Raw genomic sequence first — 13,388 nt, 5'->3', positions numbered from 1 at the left:
GGAGCAGAGGAGTGGGGGCACCAGGGGCTGTCGGGGGCAGAGGAGTGGGGGCGCCAGGGGTCTCCGGGGAGGAAGTGGGGCGCCAGGGGCTGTTGGGGGCAGGAGTGGGGCGCCAGGGGTCTCCGGGGAGGAAGTGGGGCGCCAGGGGCTGTTGGGGGCAGAGGAGTGGGGCGCCAGGGGTCTCCGGGAGGGAAGTGGGGCGCCAGGGGCTGTTGGGGGCAGAGGAGTGGGGCGCCAGGGGTCTCCGGGGAGGGAAGTGGGGCGCCAGGGGCTGTTGGGGGCAGAGGAGAGGGGGCGCCAGGGGTCTCCGGGAGGGAAGTGGGGCGCCAGGGGCTGTTGGGGGCAGGGAGTGGGGCGCCAGGGGTCTCCGGGGAGGAAGTGGGGGTGCCCGGGGCTGTAGGGGCAGAGGAGTGGGGGCGCCAGGGGCTGTCGGGGAGGGAGATGGGGCGCCAGGAGCTGTCGGGGGAGGGAAGTGGGGTGCCCGGGGCTGTCGGGGGCAGAGGAGTGGGGGCGCCAGGGGTCTCCGGGGGAGGAAGTGGGGTGCCTGGGGCTGTAGGGGCAGAGGAGTGGGGGCGCCAGGGGCTGTCGGGGAGGGAGATGGGGCGCCAGGAGCTGTCAGGGGAGGAAGTGGGGGTGCCTGGGGCTGTCAGGGGCAGAGGAGTGGGGGCGCCAGGGGTCTCCGGGGAGGGAAGTGGGGTGCCCGGGGCTGTAGGGGGCAGAGGAGTGGGGGCGCCAGGAGCTGTCGGGGAGGAAGTGGGGTGCCCAGGGCTGTCGGGGGCAGAGGAGTGGGGGCGCCCGGGGTCTCCGGCGGGAGGGAGATCAGGGGCGCCCGGGGCTGTCGGGGGAGGGAGATGGGGGCGCCAGGGGCTGTCGGGGGCAGAGGAGTGGGGTGCCTGGGGTCTCCGGGGGAGATGGGGTGCCCGGGGCTGTGGGGCAGGACCCCGTGGATGGGGTGGCGCTGAGAACGGGGGGATCCTGAGGGCGGGGACTCGCGTGCTGGGGGGAGGGTCCGGCCCAGGCGCCCCCCCCCGCTGGTGACCTAGCCCCGCCCCCCCCGTGGAGTTGGAGGGGGGGAACCAGGAACAGCCCCTCCCCCCGCTCCCCCTCCCCAGCGCCGAGGGGGCGGGGCCTAGCGGAGGAGGCGGAAGCGGGGCTGCCCCGGGTAAGATGGCGGCGGGGGCGGGGCCTAGCAGAGGAGGCGGAAGCGGGGCTGCCCCGGGTAAGATGGCGGCAGGGGCGGGGCCTAGCGGAGGAGGCGGAAGCGGGGCGGCCCCGGGTCTGAGGGCGGCGGGGGCGGGGCCTAGCAGAGGAGGCGGAAGCGGGGCTGCCCCGGGTAAGATGGCGGCGGGGGCGGGGCCTAGCAGAGGAGGCGGAAGCGGGCTGCCCCGGGTAAGATGGCGGCGGGGGCGGGGCCTGGCGCGGGAGGCGGAAGCGGGGCTGCCCCGACTTAGATGGCGCCGGCGGCGGCTCCCGGAAGTGACGTCGGCTCCTCCCAGCCCGGCCGCAGGATGGTGGAGAAGAAGGTTTCAGGTAGCGGGACCGGCGGGAGCAGCGGGGGGGCGCAGAGGGCCGGGGGCGGGGCAGTGGGGTCTGGGCGGGGCACTGGGGGCAGGCGGCGGAGCAGCAGGGCGGGGGCTCAGAGGGGCAGGCGGCGGGAGCAGAGTGGGTCTGGGTGGGGGCTCAGAGGGCCGGGGGCGGGGCAGTGGGGTCTGGGCAGGGGGCTCAGAGGGGCCGGGGGCGGGGCAGTGGGGTCTGGGTGGGGCTCAGAGGGGCCGGGGGCGGGGCAGTGGGGGTCTGGGCAGGGGGCTCAGAGGGGGCAGGCGGCAGGAGCAGAGTGGGTCTGGGTGGGGGCTCAGAGGGCCGGGGCGGGGCAGTGGGGGTCTGGGCAGGGGCTCAGAGGGGGCCGGGGGCAGGGCAGTGGGGTCTGGGTGGGGGCTCAGAGGGGGCCGGGGCGGGGCAGTGGGGTCTGGGTGGGGCTCAGAGGGGGCCGGGGGCGGGGCAGTGGGGTCTGGGCGGGGCACTGGGGCAGGCGGCAGGAGCAGCAGGGCGGGGGCTCAGAGGGGCAGGCGGGAGCAGAGTGGGTCTGGGTGGGGGCTCAGAGGGGGCCGGGGGCGGGGCAGTGGGGTCTGGGCAGGGGGCTCAGAGGGGCCGGGGGCGGGGCAGTGGGGTCTGGGCGGGGCTCAGAGGGGCCGGGGCGGGGCAGTGGGGGTCTGGGTGGGGCTCAGAGGGGGCCGGGGCGGGGCAGTGGGGGTCTGGGCGGGGGCTCAGAGGTGGCCGGGGCGGGGCAGTGGGGGTCTGGGCGGGGGCTCAGAGGGGCAGGTGGCGGGAGCAGAGTGGGTCTGGGTGGGGGCTCAGAGGGGGCCGGGGCGGGGCAGTGGGGGTCTGGGCGGGGGCTCAGAGGGGCAGGCGGCGGGAGCAGAGTGGGTCTGGGTGGGGGCTCAGAGGGCCGGGGCGGGGCAGTGGGGTCTGGGCGGGGGCTCAGAGGGGGCCGGGGCGGGGCAGTGGGGGTCTGGGTGGGGGCTCAGAGGGGCCGGGGCGGGGCAGTGGGGTCTGGGTGGGGGCTCAGAGGGGCCGGGGCGGGGCAGTGGGGTCTGGGCGGGGCACTGGGGGCAGGCGGCGGGAGCAGCAGGGCGGGGGCTCAGAGGGGCAGGCGGCGGGAGCAGAGTGGGTCTGGGTGGGGCTCAGAGGGGCCGGGGCGGGGCAGTGGGGTCTGGGCGGGGCTCAGAGGGGGCCGGGGCGGGGCAGTGGGGTCTGGGTGGGGCTCAGAGGGGCCGGGGCGGGGCAGTGGGGGTCTGGGCGGGGGCTCAGAGGGGCAGGCGGCGGGAGCAGAGTGGGTCTGGGTGGGGGCTCAGAGGGGCCGGGGCGGGGCAGTGGGGTCTGGGCGGGGGCTCAGAGGGGCAGGCGGCGGGAGCAGAGTGGGTCTGGGTGGGGCTCAGAGGGGGCCGGGGCGGGGCAGTGGGGTCTGGGCGGGGGCTCAGAGGGGCCGGGGCGGGGCAGTGGGGTCTGGGTGGGGCTCAGAGGGGCCGGGGCGGGGCAGTGGGGGTCTGGGTGGGGGCTCAGAGGGCCGGGGCGGGGCAGTGGGGGTCTGGGCGGGGCACTGGGGGCAGGCGGCGGGAGCAGCAGGCGGGGGCTCAGAGGGGCAGGCGGCGGGAGCAGAGTGGGTCTGGGTGGGGGCTCAGAGGGCCGGGGCGGGGCAGTGGGGGTCTGGGCGGGGGCTCAGAGGGGGCCGGGCGGGGCAGTGGGGTCTGGGCGGGGGCTCAGAGGGGGCCGGGGCGGGGCAGTGGGGTCTGGGTGGGGGCTCAGAGGGGCCGGGGCGGGGCAGTGGGGTCTGGGCGGGGCTCAGAGGTGGCCGGGGCGGGGCAGTGGGGTCTGGGCGGGGGCTCAGAGGGGCAGGTGGCGGGAGCAGAGTGGGTCTGGGTGGGGGCTCAGAGGGGGCCGGGGCGGGGCAGTGGGGTCTGGGCGGGGGCTCAGAGGGGCAGGCGGCGGGAGCAGAGTGGGTCTGGGTGGGGGGCTCAGAGGGGGCCGGGGGGCGGGGCAGTGGGGGTCTGGGCGGGGGCTCAGAGGGGCCGGGGCGGGGCAGTGGGGTCTGGGTGGGGCTCAGAGGGGCCGGGGCGGGGCAGTGGGGTCTGGGTGGGGCTCAGAGGGGGCCGGGGCGGGGCAGTGGGGTCTGGGCGGGGCACTGGGGGCAGGCGGCGGGAGCAGCAGGCGGGGGCTCAGAGGGCAGGCGGCGGGAGCAGAGTGGGTCTGGGTGGGGGCTCAGAGGGGGCCGGGGCGGGGCAGTGGGGTCTGGGCGGGGGCTCAGAGGGGCAGGCGGCGGGAGCAGAGTGGGTCTGGGTGGGGGCTCAGAGGGGGCCGGGGCGGGGCAGTGGGGTCTGGGCGGGGCTCAGAGGGGGCCGGGGCGGGGCAGTGGGGTCTGGGTGGGGGCTCAGAGGGGCCGGGGCGGGGCAGTGGGGTCTGGGTGGGGGCTCAGAGGGGCCGGGGCGGGGCAGTGGGGTCTGGGCGGGGCACTGGGGCAGGCGGCGGGAGCAGCAGGGCGGGGGCTCAGAGGGCAGGCGGCGGGAGCAGAGTGGGTCTGGGTGGGGGCTCAGAGGGGCCGGGGCGGGGCAGTGGGGGTCTGGGCGGGGCTCAGAGGGGCCGGGGCGGGGCAGTGGGGGTCTGGGTGGGGGCTCAGAGGGGCCGGGGCGGGGCAGTGGGGTCTGGGTGGGGGCTCAGAGGGGCCGGGGCGGGGCAGTGGGGGTCTGGGCGGGGCACTGGGGGTCAGGCGGCGGGAGCAGCAGGGCGGGGGGGCTCAGAGGGGCAGGCGGCGGGAGCAGAGTGGGTCTGGGTGGGGGCTCAGAGGGGGCCGGGGCGGGGCAGTGGGGTCTGGGTGGGGGCTCAGAGGGGCCGGGGCGGGGCAGTGGGGTCTGGGTGGGGGCTCAGAGGGCCGGGGCGGGGCAGTGGGGTCTGGGCGGGGCTCAGAGGGGCCGGGGCGGGGCAGTGGGGTCTGGGCGGGGCTCAGAGGGGCCGGGGCGGGGCAGTGGGGTCTGGGTGGGGGCTCAGAGGGCCGGGGCGGGGCAGTGGGGTCTGGGCGGGGGCTCAGAGGGGCCGGGGCGGGGCAGTGGGGTCTGGGCGGGGGCTCAGAGGGGCAGGCGGCGGGAGCAGAGTGGGTCTGGGTGGGGGCTCAGAGGGGGCCGGGGCGGGGCAGTGGGGTCTGGGCGGGGCTCAGAGGGGGCAGGCGGGAGCAGAGTGGGTCTGGGTGGGGCTCAGAGGGGCCGGGGCGGGGCAGTGGGGTCTGGGCGGGGGCTCAGAGGGGCGGGGCAGTGGGGTCTGGGTGGGGCTCAGAGGGGCCGGGGCGGGGCAGTGGGGGTCTGGGTGGGGCTCAGAGGGGGCCGGGGCGGGGCAGTGGGGATCTGGGCGGGGCACTGGGGGCAGGCGGCGGGAGCAGCAGGGCGGGGGCTCAGAGGGGCAGGCGGCGGGAGCAGAGTGGGTCTGGGCGGGGGCTCAGAGGGGCCGGGGCGGGAGCAGAGGGGTCTGGGCGGGGCACTGGGGGCAGGCGGCGGGAGCAGCAGGGCGGGGGCTCAGAGGGGCAGGCGGCGGGAGCAGAGTGGGTCTGGGTGGGGGCTCAGAGGGGACCGGGGCGGGGCAGTGGGGTCTGGGCGGGGCACTGGGGGCAGGCGGCGGGAGCAGCAGGGCGGGGGCTCAGAGGGGCAGGCGGCGGGAGCAGAGTGGGTCTGGGTGGGGCTCAGAGGGCCGGGGCGGGGCAGTGGGGTCTGGGCGGGGGCTCAGAGGGGGCCGGGGCGGGGCAGTGGGGTCTGGGCGGGGGCTCAGAGGGGGCCGGGGCGGGGCAGTGGGGTCTGGGCGGGGGCTCAGAGGGGCAGGCGGCGGGAGCAGAGTGGGTCTGGGCGGGGCTCAGAGGGGCCGGGGCGGGAGCAGAGGGGTCTGGGCGGGGCACTGGGGGCAGGCGGCGGGAGCAGCAGGGCGGGGCTCAGAGGGGTCTGGGCGGGGAGCAGAGGGGTCTGGGCGGGGGCAGAGGGGCCGGGGCGGGAGCAGAGGGGTCTGGGCAGGGGGCTCAGAGGGGCCGGGGCGGGGCACTGGGGGCAGGCGGCGGGAGCAGCAGGCGGGAGCTCAGAGGGGGCCGGGGCGCTGGCCGTGCCCCACGGCTCCCCGCCCCAGTGCGTCCCAGGACCCGGGCAGCGGCGCATCCTGGACCGGGCGACCCGGCAGCGCCGCCTGAACCGCCAGCTGGAGGCGCTGGAGACCGACAACTTCCAGGACGACCCCCACGCCAACCTGCCCCAGCTGGTGAAGCGCCTGCCCCAGTTCGACGACGACGCCGAGACGGGTGCGCCCGGACGCCTGGGTTCTCTCCCCAGCGCTGGGAGGGGAGGGGGGGCTGGGAGCCGGGACGCCTGGGTTCGCCCCCGGGGCAGGGAGCCAGGACGCCTGGGTTCTCCCGGGGCCGCGGGGCCTGGGAGCCGGGATGCCTGGGTTCTCCCCCGGGGCTGGGAGGGGGCTGGGGCTGGGGGTTAGAGTGGGGGGAGCCAGGACTCCTGGGTTCTCTCCCTGGCTCCGGGAGGAGTGGGGGCTGGGGGGTCAGAGCCGGGGGGGTTGGGAGCCAGGACTCCTGGGTTCTCTCCTGGCTCCGGGAGGAGTGAGTGGGGCTGGTGGGTGAGACCGGGGGCTGGGAGCCAGGACTCCTGGGTTCTCTCCCGGCTCTGGGAGGAGTGGGGGCTGGGGGTTAAAGCAGGGGCTGGGAGCCAGGACGCCTGGGTTCTCCCGGCTCTGGGAGGGGCTGGGGCTGGTGGGTGAGGGCAGGGGAACTGGGAGCCCGGACGCCTGGGTTCTCCCAGCTCAGGGCCGGGGCGCGGCTGGGAGCCAGGCCTCCTGGGTTCTCCCCCGGCTCGGGGAGGGGAGTGGGGGCTGGGGGGTCCGAGCAGGGGGGGGGGTGCGGGGGGGCAGAGCGTGGAGGGCTTGAGACCTGGGGATGGGGGCCATACCATGGAGAGTGGGGCACTCTCGTGCCAGGGGTCTCTGCCCCGGTGCGGGTTTCGGGGTGTCTGACCCCGTGGTTCTCAACCTAATAATCAATGTGTGACCTGGGCCTCAGGTTGAGAACCCCAGCGGCCCCCCCACAGCCCGCCCCGCGGAGCCCCCTGCCCAGCGGCCCCCCCACAGCCCGCCGCGGAGCCCCTGCCCAGCGGCCCCCACAGCCCGCCCGCGGAGCCCCCTGCCCAGCGGCCCCCACAGCCCGCCCCACGGAGCCCTCTGCCCGGCACCCCCAGCCCGCCCGCGGAGCCCCTGCCCAGCGGCCCCCAGCCCGCCCCACGGAGCCTCTGCCCAGCCCGCCCCAACCTGCCCCACGGAGCCCCTGGCCAGCGCCCCAAGCTGCCCTGTGGAGCCTCTGCCCAGCGGCCCCCAGCCCGCCCCACTGAGCCCCTGCCCGGCGCCCCAGCCCGCCCCCGCGGAGCCCCTGCCCGGCCCCAGCCCGCCCCGCGGAGCCCCTGCCCGGCCCCCAGCCCGCCCCGGAGCCCCTGCCCAGCGCCCCCAGCCCGCCCCCATGGAGGCCCCTGCCCGCACCCTTGCCCAGTGTGGGGCCAGGAGCTGAGCCCTGGCTATGGGGCTGGGCACCGGGGACCCTGCCCCCACAGGGCCGGCTGGCAGCCCCGCTGCCCCCCCCCCATGGCGCGGCGGGTTCGAACGGCGGCTCTGCCCCCCCAGGGAAGAAGAAAAAGAAGACCCGGGGGGATCACTTCAAACTGCGCTTCCGGAAAAACTTCCAGGCGCTGCTGGAGGAGCAGGTACGGCCCGTTCGGGGAAGAGGGTGTGTGTGGGGGTTGGGCTGGCCCCTGGGAGTGTGTGTGTGGGGGCTCTGGGCTGGCCCCTGGGAGTGTGTGTGTGAGTGAGAGAGGGGGGGGTGTTACGGATGCACACCTGGCCCCGTGCGGTCCGGGGGGGGGGCCCTTCCAGGGTGACAGCCCTTCTCGGGGGGCCGCTCTCTCTTGGGGTCAGGCCCCATCTCCTGGAGCCACCCTCGGAGCCTCAGCACGTCTGGCTCTGCCGTGGGCCCCCCCCGGGAGTCCCCTCGCTCTGGGCCCCCCCCGGGGCCTGCACCCCCCCGTTCCCTAGTCCGGAGCGACTCTCCCCCAGCGTAACACAGGAGGGTTATTGGGGGGTTGAACCCGGCGCAGGAAACTCTCAGGCCTGGCCCCCCTCAGCCCAGCACATCCCAGTCTCCCTGCAGCCGGGGGACTCTGCCTGCTCCCCCCCTCCAGCCCCGAGCCCCCCTGCTTCCCCGCTGGGCCTCCGATACCCCCGGCCCGAAGCCCCCCCGTCCATTGGCTTCTCTCCAGGGAAACGGGGGTAAACAGGCAGACCTGGGGTCTCCTCTCAGCCCCCCTCTGGCTGGAGCCGGCTGGGCAGGTCACCGGGGTCCTCTCCCCACAGCCCATTGTCCCCACTGGCCAGAACCGGCCGCGACTCCTGAGCTGGGGTCTCCATCGGCCGGGGTCCCGAGTCCCTCCCCGGTCCCCTGTACCCACAAACTCCCGCTCCCCACCCCCTCTGCCTGCAACCCCCTGGGAAACAGGAACCCCCCCCTTCATCACGGGGGGGCTGGCCCCTGGGAGAGTGTGTGTGAGGGGGTGTCTGGCCCAGCCCCGGAGTGTGTGTGTGTGGGGGGGGTGCCTGGCCCAGCCCCAGAGTGTGTGTGTGTGGGGGGGGTGTGTGTCTGGCCCAGCCCAGCCCTGGAGTGTGTGTGTGTGTTTGGCGGGGAGGGGGGGTCTGGCCTGCAGCATGAGGCGGAGCAGTGAGGGTGAGCTGGGAGAAGGTGGGGGGGCCATTGTGTAGGTGGGGCCAGCGTGGCAGAGGTGTGAGGGGCCAGCGGGGGCTGTGGGGTGGCAGGAGCAGTGGGGCAGGGGTGGCGGCGGGGGCTGTGGGGCGGCGGCGGGGGGCCAGCGGGGGCTGTGGAGTGGCAGGAGCAGTGGGGCAGGGGCTGGGGCGGGGGGGGCCAGCGGGGGCTGTGGGGTGGCAGGAGCAGTGGGGCGGGGGCTGTGGGGCTGGGGCGGAGGGGCGTCGGCAGAGGTGTGGGGGGGCTGTGGGGCAGAGACGGGGGGGGCCGTCTGGGGCTCACGCTCTCCCTGCCCCCCAGAACCTGAGCACCAGCGAGGGCCCCAACTACCTGACGGCCTGTGCGGCCCCCTCCAGCCTCCCCCAGCGCCACTTCTGCGCCGTCTGCGGCCTCCCCTCCCACTACACCTGCGTGAGCTGCGGAGCCCGGTACTGCTGCGTGCGGTGCCTGGGCACCCACCAGGAGACCCGGTGAGCCCCCCGCTGCCCCCCGGGAGCCCCCCAACACCCCACGGAGCCCCCCACTGCCCCCCGGGAGCCCAGCGCCACCTCTGCGCCGGCTGCGGCCTCCCCTCCCACTACACCTGCGTGAGCTGCGGGGCCCGGTACTGCTGTGTGCGGTGCCTGGGCACCCACCAGGAGACCCGGTGAGCCCCCGCTGCTGCCCCGGGAGCCCCCCAACACCCCACGGAGCCCCCCACTGCCCCCCGGGAGCCCAGCGCCACCTCTGCGCCGGCTGCGGCCTCCCCTCCCACTACACCTGCGTGAGCTGCGGGGCCCGGTACTGCTGCGTGCGGTGCCTGGGCACCCACCAGGAGACCCGGTGAGCCCCGCCGCGGCCCCGCGGGAGCCCCCCAACACCCCACGGAGCCCCCCTCTGCCCCCCGGGAGCCCTGCGCCACCTCTGCGCCGGCTGCGGCCTCCCCTCCCACTACACCTGCGTGAGCTGCGGGGCCCGGGACCGCTGAGCGCGCTGCCTGGTCACCCACCAGGACACCCGGTGAGCCCCCCGCCGCCCCACCGAGCCCCCCACTGCCCCCCGGGACCCCCCCGCCCCCCCAGCGCCACTTCTGCGCCGTCTGCGGCCTCCCCTCCCACTACACCTGCGTGAGCTGCGGGGCCCGGTACTGCTGCGTGCGGTGCCTGGGCACCCACCAGGAGACCCGGTGAGCCCCCAAACCCCAGGAGCCCCCGCCGCCCCACAGAGCCCCCACTGCCCCCGGGAGCCCCCGCCCCAGCACCAGCTCTGCGCCGGCTGCGGCCTCCTCCCACTACACCTGCGTGAGCTGCGGGGCCCGGTACTGCTGCATGCGGTGCCTGGGCACCCACTTGGAGACCCGGTGAGCCCCCCAAACCCCCCAGGAGCCCCCCGGGGACGCCCAGCCTCCCCAGAGACCCGGGGAGCCCCCTGGAAACTCCCAACCAGCCCCCGGGAGCCTCTGCCGCCTCAGGGGCCGCTGGGAGCCCCACACTGCCCCCCAGGAACTCCCAGCTGTGACCGGGGACCCCCCAGATCCCCCAGCAAGTCCCAGGAACCCCCTCAGTGCCCCGGGGAGCCCCCTTCTGCCCTGAAGGACACCCCAGGGAGCCTCCAGGAGACGAGGGGAGATCTGGTACCCCCAGGGGAGCTCCCCACGCTCCTAGGGACCCAGGGGAGACCCCCGCCGTTCCCAGGTCCCTCCCAGGACACCAGGTGATACCCCTTGTGCCTCCCAGGGGAGTTCCCTGTTGCCCCCCCCAGGAACTCCCCCCCCCCCGAGACCAGATGAGTTCTCAGGGAGGCACCTGGGCTGGGGAGGGGGTTGCGGGGTCCCTGGGAGAGTTTTTGGGGGGCTCTCAGTTAATGCTACTTCTCGCCCCAGCCCCTCTGGTCTCTCTGCTGCCAGGGGGCTGTGGGGCAGTGCCCCCCCCCGGGGGTGCCTTGGCCGACGCCCCCATCTCACATACACCCCTGCCATCTCTGTCTCCCCTCGCAGGTGCCTGAAGTGGACGGTTTAGCTCTGCCCGGGTGGGCCCCCAAGCCTGGGGGCCCCCAATCCTGCTGTTTTGGGGAGCACTGGAGCTGCCTGTCAATAAACACTCCTTCCCCGAGACCCCGTGTGTTCCCTCTGTGCCCACTGGCGTGCGGGGGGGGGGGGGAGCTCCAGCCCCATAGAGCATTCGGGAGGGGGCCTAGATATATCGTCCCCTCTAGAGCTGAGAGTTCACTCTGGGAAACTGAGGCACACAGAAGGGGGCTGGGTAGGGATCCCCCACAGCAAGGAGAGGCCCTGCGCAGGCTGCCAGGACGCCTGGGTTCTTCTCCTCGCTGGGTATTCCTGCCCCCCCCCCCCCCCCCCCGGCCCAGTTGTACCCGCAGGAGCTGGGTGAGGGTGGATGGAAGGGAGTGGGGCCTACATATAAGAACGGCTGCACCGGGTCAGACCAAAGGTCCATCCAGCCCAGTATCTGTCTACCGACAGTGGCCAATGCCAGGTGCCCCAGAGGGAGTGAACCTAACAGGCAATGATCAAGTGATCTCTCTCCTGCCATCCATCTCCATCCTCTGACAAACAGAGGCCAGGGACACCATCCCTGCCCAGCCTGGCTAATAGCCATTTATGGACTTAGCCACCATGAATTTATCCAGTCCCCTTTTAAACCCTGTTATAGTCCTAGCCTTCACAACCTCCTCAGGTAAGGAGTTCCACAAGTTGACTGTGCGCTGCGTGAAGAAGAACTTCCTTTTATTTGTTTTAAACCTGCTGCCTATTAATTTCATTTGGTGACCCCTAGTTCTTGTATTATGGGAATAAGTAAATAACTTTTCCTTATCCACTTTCTCAACATCACTCATGATTTTATATACCTCTATCATGTCCCCCCTTAGTCTCCTCTTTTCCAAGCTGAAGAGTCCTAGCCTCTTTAATCTTTCCTCATATGGGACCCTCTCTAAACCCCTAATCATTTTAGTTGCTCTTTTCTGAACCTTTTCTAGTGCTAGAATATCTTTTTTGAGGTGAGGAGACCACATCTGTACACAGTATTCGAGATGTGGGCGTACCATGGATTTATATAAGGGCAATAATATATTCTCCGTCTTATTCTCTATCCCCTTTTTAATGATTCCTAACATCCTGTTTGCTTTTTTGACCGCCTCTGCACACTGCGTGGACATCTTCAGAGAACTATCCACGATAACTCCAAGATCTTTTTCCTGACTCGTTGTAGCTAAATTAGCCCCCATCATGTTGTATGTATAGTTGGGGTTATTTTTTCCAATGTGCATTACTTTACATTTATCCACATTAAATTTCATTTGCCATTTTGTTGCCCAATCACTTAGTTTTGTGAGCTCTTTTTGAAGTTCTTCACAATCTGCTTTGGTCTTAACTATCTTGAGTAGTTTAGTGTCATCTGCAAACTTTGCCACCTCACTGTTTACTCCTTTCTCCAGATCATTTATGAATAAATTGAATAGGATTGGTCCTAGGACTGACCCTTGGGGAACACCACTAGTTACCCCTCTCCATTCTGAGAATTTACCATTAATTCCTACCCTTTGTTCCCTGTCCTTTAACCAGTTCTCAATCCATGAAAGGACCTTCCCTTTTATCCCATGACAGCTTAATTTACGTAAGAGCCTTTGGTGAGGGACCTTGTCAAAGGCTTTCTGGAAATCTAAGTACACTATGTCCACCGGATCCCCCTTGTCCACCTAGGGGTCAGAGCACATGGGGGGGTTCATAGTTACCCTCCACCATCACCCCTGCTCTAACCCACCAGGACCCACTCCCCTCCCAGAGCCGGGGAGAGAACCCAGGAGTCCTGACTCCCAGCTCCCCTGCTCTAACCCACCAGGCCCCACTCCCTTCCCAGAGCTGGGGAGAGAACCCAGGAGTCCTGGCTCCCAGCCCCCCCTGCTCTAACCCACCAGCCCCCACTCCCCTCCCAGAGCCAGGGAGAGAACCCAGGAGTCCTGGCTCCCACCCCCCTGCTCTAACCCACCAGCCCCCACTCCCCTCCCAGAACCGGGGAGAGAACCCAGGAGTCCTGGCTCCCAGCCCCCCTGCTCTAACCCACCAGCCCCTACTCGCCTCCCAGAGCCGGGGAGAGAACCCAGGAGTCCTGGCTCCCAGCCCCCCCTGCTCTCACCCACCAGCCCCCACTCCCCACCCAGAGCCGGGGAGAGAACCCAGGCGTCCTGGCTCCCAGCCCCCCTGCTCTAACCACCAGCCCCCACTCCCCTTCCAGAGCCGGGGAGAGAACCCAGGAGTCCTGGCTCCCAGCCCCCTGCTCTAACCCACTAACCCCAAACCCCCTGATTATGCGTGGGCGGGAAAGCGGGTTTCATCCCCCCCCAAAGGTCTCGGTGACTGTTCAGGTGTGTGGGACCCTTTGGGGGGGTGTTTGCCAAGGGAAATCCAGGGACCTCCTGCCCCGCGCTGCCAACCTTCACCCGGGACCCCGGCGGCCGGAGCCGGGCCCCCCGGTTCCGCTGAGCCACCCCGGGGTGGGGGGGGCCCACCGGCCTCTTTGTGGCGACTGAAATATGGGCCAGAAATAATTCACTTGGTGCCGTTCACACGCGGAGAAACAAACCCCAGAGACACACGGAGCAGGGCCTGTGTCCCCCCCCACACACACACGGAGCAGGGCCTGTGTCGTCCCCCCACACACACACACGGAGCAGGGCCTGCCCCCCCCCAGCAGGTCATACACAGAGCCCGTTCCCCCCAGCAGGGGACACACACACACACCCACACACACACACACACCCACCCCCATCCCCTCCAGCAGGTGGCGGCAGGGTCACACACACAGAGCAGGGCCCGTCTCCCCCAGCAGGACGGACGGACACACACACACAGAGCAGGGCCTGTTCCCCCCCCAGCAGGACACACACACACACACATAGACACACACACACACACACAGAGCAGGGCCCGTCCCCTGCAGCAGGACACACACACACAGAGCAGGACACACACACACACACACAGAGCAGGGCCCGTCCCCTGCAGCAGGACACACACACACAGAGCAGGACACACACACACACACACACAGAGCAGGGCCCGTCC

At 72.1% G+C, this 13,388-nt stretch overlaps 1 protein-coding gene and 1 long non-coding RNA gene across 2 annotated transcripts; both read left to right on the top strand.

The window, feature by feature from the left end:
- Nucleotides 1-1,338: 1,338 nt before the first annotated feature.
- On the top strand, nucleotides 1,339-8,815 carry ZNHIT1 (zinc finger HIT-type containing 1). The gene is made up of 4 exons (XM_039499584.1): nucleotides 1,339-1,389; nucleotides 5,653-5,821; nucleotides 7,198-7,277; nucleotides 8,627-8,815. The coding sequence occupies exons 1-4, from the start codon at nucleotides 1,339-1,341 to the stop codon at nucleotides 8,798-8,800; spliced, it is 474 nt and encodes a 157-aa protein (XP_039355518.1). The 3' UTR covers nucleotides 8,801-8,815.
- A 550-nt stretch (nucleotides 8,816-9,365) lies between these two features.
- LOC120381825 lies at nucleotides 9,366-10,416 on the top strand. Its single transcript, XR_005588158.1, has 2 exons — nucleotides 9,366-9,491; nucleotides 10,302-10,416. It is a non-coding gene; the product is annotated as an uncharacterized LOC120381825 (long non-coding RNA).
- The last annotated feature ends 2,972 nt before the right edge of the window (nucleotides 10,417-13,388 follow it).

Source organism: Mauremys reevesii, linkage group 14, assembly GCF_016161935.1.
Source record: "Mauremys reevesii isolate NIE-2019 linkage group 14, ASM1616193v1, whole genome shotgun sequence".
Lineage (NCBI taxonomy): Eukaryota > Metazoa > Chordata > Testudines > Geoemydidae > Mauremys > Mauremys reevesii.
The sequence above is the reverse complement of the archived record's forward strand: the minus strand, read 5'-3'. Positions and strand labels throughout refer to the sequence as shown.